The 3,768-nt window shown below is 45.0% G+C and overlaps 1 protein-coding gene across 3 annotated transcripts in view; it reads left to right on the forward strand.

Annotated features, from left to right (window-relative positions):
• Positions 1-3,768, forward strand: part of AMMECR1L (AMMECR1 like) — a 24,819-nt gene that overhangs the window by 16,620 nt on the left and 4,431 nt on the right. For all 3 annotated transcript variants that reach the window (XM_006153679.2, XM_027773877.1, XM_006153678.3), the window contains one exon: positions 1,098-1,188. In XM_006153679.2, coding sequence (XP_006153741.1) covers positions 1,098-1,188 — 91 coding nt within the window. The remainder of the gene's footprint in view (positions 1-1,097; positions 1,189-3,768) is intronic.

Consider the following 3,768-nt stretch of genomic DNA (forward strand, 5'->3'; position numbering starts at 1 on the left):
ATGCACACACTCTGGAGAGACAGGCAGAAAGCAAGAAATCACCCCCCAGTGGGGATGACCATGCCACAATTCCTTCTTCTCCTCCATTTTCCTCTTTGGATTTTGGGCATGCATGCACACACACTCAGCATGAGTTTTAATCCACCAGGTCCGGGACTCAACCACTGTTGACTACATGAGAGTTCAGCTACATAACCATTATGCCATTTGCTGGTCCCTGAGACCCTATCTTAAAAAAAAGATAGACTGCCCTGAAGCCTGGTAGTTGGAAGAGCTGGATCCTGTATGGCTCATGCAGTTCAAATCCCAACTCCAGTGGCTTGAAAAACATACTGGCTGCTTGTGTGTGCGTGCCCAAAATCCGAAAAGGGTAGAGAAATGGAGAAGGGGATTGCAGCATGACCACACCCCATTGAGAAGTACTTTCTTATTCTGTCTCTCTCTGGTGAGCACACACAATTGTTGGTGGCAAGTGAAAATTAAAAGAAGAAAAAGTAATAACTGGATAAACAATCTAGAATCCCTAATGGCAAGCCCTCAGGTTCTTGCTTATCAGGAGTCAGATATGAAGGGTTATGAACTCAGATTAAAACTTGTGGCATGTTCACCTAATGAATGGGTAAGAGGTGAAGCATTCCAAGCTTCTGGATGAACTATTTAAAGAATTTGTTTCTGGACCAGCAGGTGGTGTAGTGGTTAATGTGCTGGATTCCCACATGGCTGACTGCAGTTCAAGTCCTGAACCCGGCAGCTTGAAAATCAACAGATAGATAGATAAATTTGAAAATCAATGGGTAGATAGATAAATAATGTTCAGATAGATAGATAAATGTTTAAAACAATTTTGGGGGGAAAAATTCATTTCTGTAGCCATCCTATTCCCAGCAAGGGGGCTACATAATACCCAACCCTTCACAAAAGCTGAAATTTCTTTGGTCTCTGTACCTGATAGTCAGTCAGTCATGAAAAGCAGAAGGCAGTTTCTCAGGCTGGGCAGGCTTGGCAGGCTTGGCAGGGGACAATGTTGATTTATATGTGGGTGATTGAAGTCCGATTAGAATGAGTAAATGCCATTTACTTGGTCTGTTTTTCTGTAGGTAGGGGTCCATGGGATTCGAATTGAATTCATCAATGAGAAAGGTGTCAAACGTACAGCCACATATTTACCTGAGGTTGCTAAGGAACAAGGTGAGTTGGATGATGGAATTTTAAGGAACAGCACCTTCACAGTGGTACCCTACTGTAACTAAGAATAAGTGCCATTCTTCCTCTCAGTACCTATCAAATTCCTATAGAATAAGGATTAAGCTCCCCAAAAGAACCAAGATCTGTGAAAATAAAAAGGTAAATACTTCCCTCACTTGCTTGTTTTAAACACTTTTTTTTTTAAAGAGGTTTTTTGCCTTTAGAGCATGTACATTCACCAGAGAGACAGACAGGCAGGCACAGTGACAGAGAAAGTGAAAAATCACTCTCTTCGGGGATGACCACACCATAATTCCTTCTCCATTCTCCTCCTGGAATCTTGGGCATGCACACACACACACCTGGCATGATTTCCAAGCCACCGGATTTGAGACTTGAACTATGTGGGAGTTCAGTGATGTAACTGCTACTCCATCTACTGGTCCCTCCAAACTTTTTTTTTTTTTTTTTTTTTTTAAGAGTTTTGTTTTGTTTTGCTATAGTGTGCATGCACTCGTCAGACAGAAAAAGGGAGTAATTACCCCTCTGGGGGTGGGGGTGGCCATGCTCCAATCCATTCTTCTCTCAGGTTTCGGGGCATGCACACACATGTGTCCGGCATGAATTTTAAGCCACTGGATCTGGGACTTGAACCACTGTCAACTACCTAGGAGTCTAGTGATGTATCCGTTATGCCATATGCTGGTCCTCCAAACACTTTTGTAATGAATGGTTTTTGTTTTAGATTTTGGTCTAGGGCACATACACTTGGCGGAGAGAGAGAAAAGTGAGAACTTCCCACCCTACCCCCCAGGGGGATGGATATGCACACACATATTTCCAGCTTGTTTTTCAAGCCTCCTAGTCCAGGATTCTTAACCATAGAGTCGGTTCTATGGGATCCAGCACCTTAACCACCACGCCCAGAAGTTTTATTTCTTGGCTCCTTAAACTGCTGTGGTAATTGTAGCAAAAATCTAGCAGTCCTTCTGACTCTATTGTAGAGTTCAATGTAAAGGGAAGTTTCCTATAGCAATAAGTGTTGAGGTTTAGATTATGAATAATTTATTTGGCCAGACAGGTGGCATGGTGATCACGGCTGGTGAATCTCATGTAGCCAACTACATGATTCGCATCCCAGTTCCCAGCAGCTTGAAAACAATACCGGGTACACATGTGTACATGCCCAAAATCCTGAGAAGAGAATGGAGAAGAAGAGATTGTGTTGTGACCATCCCCCTGGGGGATGCTTTCTCACTTTTTCTCCCTCCCTCTGTCTCTGGTGACCACATGCTCCCTATAGCCGATTTTCAAAAAAATTTAAAATAGTGTTATTACTTGGTGAAGGACAAAGCATAAACCCTACTGATTTTAAAGAACTCAGTGACTGGGACCAGCAGTTGGATAATGGCTGTGTTGCTGGACTCCTTTTAGTCGACCACAGTTCAAGTCCTGGACCTGGTGGCTTAAACTCAGGCTGGGTGTGTGTGCGTGCATGCCCAAGATCCCAAAAGGAGAGTGGAGGAGAAGGGATTGCAGCGTGGCCATCCCCCCGGGGGGTGATTTCTTGCTTTCTGTCTCTCTGTCTCTGTCTTTCTGGCGAGCTCATGTGGCCTGTAGCAAAAACCTCTCAAAAAAAGAAATCTAAAAAAAGAGAACTCAGTGATAAATAAACACTTATGGTGGTGATGTTAAAGATAGGAAGTAGGGGGCTAGTAGGTTGCATGATGGTTAAGGTGCTGGACTTCCATGTGATGGACTGCAGTTTGAATCCTGAACCCAGTGGCTATAAACTCCTGCTGGGCATGTGTGCATGCGTGCCCAAAATCCCAAGAGGAGAAGGGATTGTGATATGGCCATCTCCTCAGGGGGTGGTTTCTTACTTTCTCTCTGTCTCTGTGTCTCCAGCAAGTACAAATGCCCTACAACAGAAGTCTCTAAAAAAAGAAAATGGAGGGGACCAGCAGTTGGCATAATGGCTATGTTGCTGGACTCCCACGTAGCTGACCACGGTTGAGCCCTGGACCCGGTGGCTTAAAACTCACGCTGGGCGCATGTGCATGCATGCCCAAGATCCCAAGGGGAGAATGGAGGAGAAGGGATTGCAGCGTGGCCATCCCCCTGGGGGGGTGATTTCTCACTTTCTCTCTCTCTCTCTCTCTCTCTCTCTCTGTCTGGCAAGCGCACGTGCCCTATGGCAAAAACATCTCCAAAAAAAAAAAATAGGAAGTGGGTTCTGCAGGTTTTCTCTTCAAAAGTCTAGAAGAATACATTTAGAGACCAGCAGATGGCGTAATGGTTATGTCATTGTACTCTGAGGTAGTCGACCACAGTTCGAGTCCCAGACCTGGCGGCTTAAAACTCAGGCTGGGCACGTGTACGTGCCTGAGATCCCGAGAGGAGAATGAGAAGAGATTGCAGTATGGCCATCCCACCACAGGGTGATTTCTCACTTTCTCTCTGTCTGTCTCTGGTGAGCACATGTGCCCTATAGCAAAAATTACTCAAAAAAAAAAAAACAACATTGGGAACCAGCAGTTAGCGTAATGGCTATGTCGCTGGGCTCCCACCTAGTCCACCGCG

Source organism: Tupaia chinensis, unplaced genomic scaffold, assembly GCF_000334495.1.
Source record: "Tupaia chinensis unplaced genomic scaffold, TupChi_1.0 Scaffold000386_1, whole genome shotgun sequence".
NCBI lineage: Eukaryota > Metazoa > Chordata > Mammalia > Scandentia > Tupaiidae > Tupaia > Tupaia belangeri.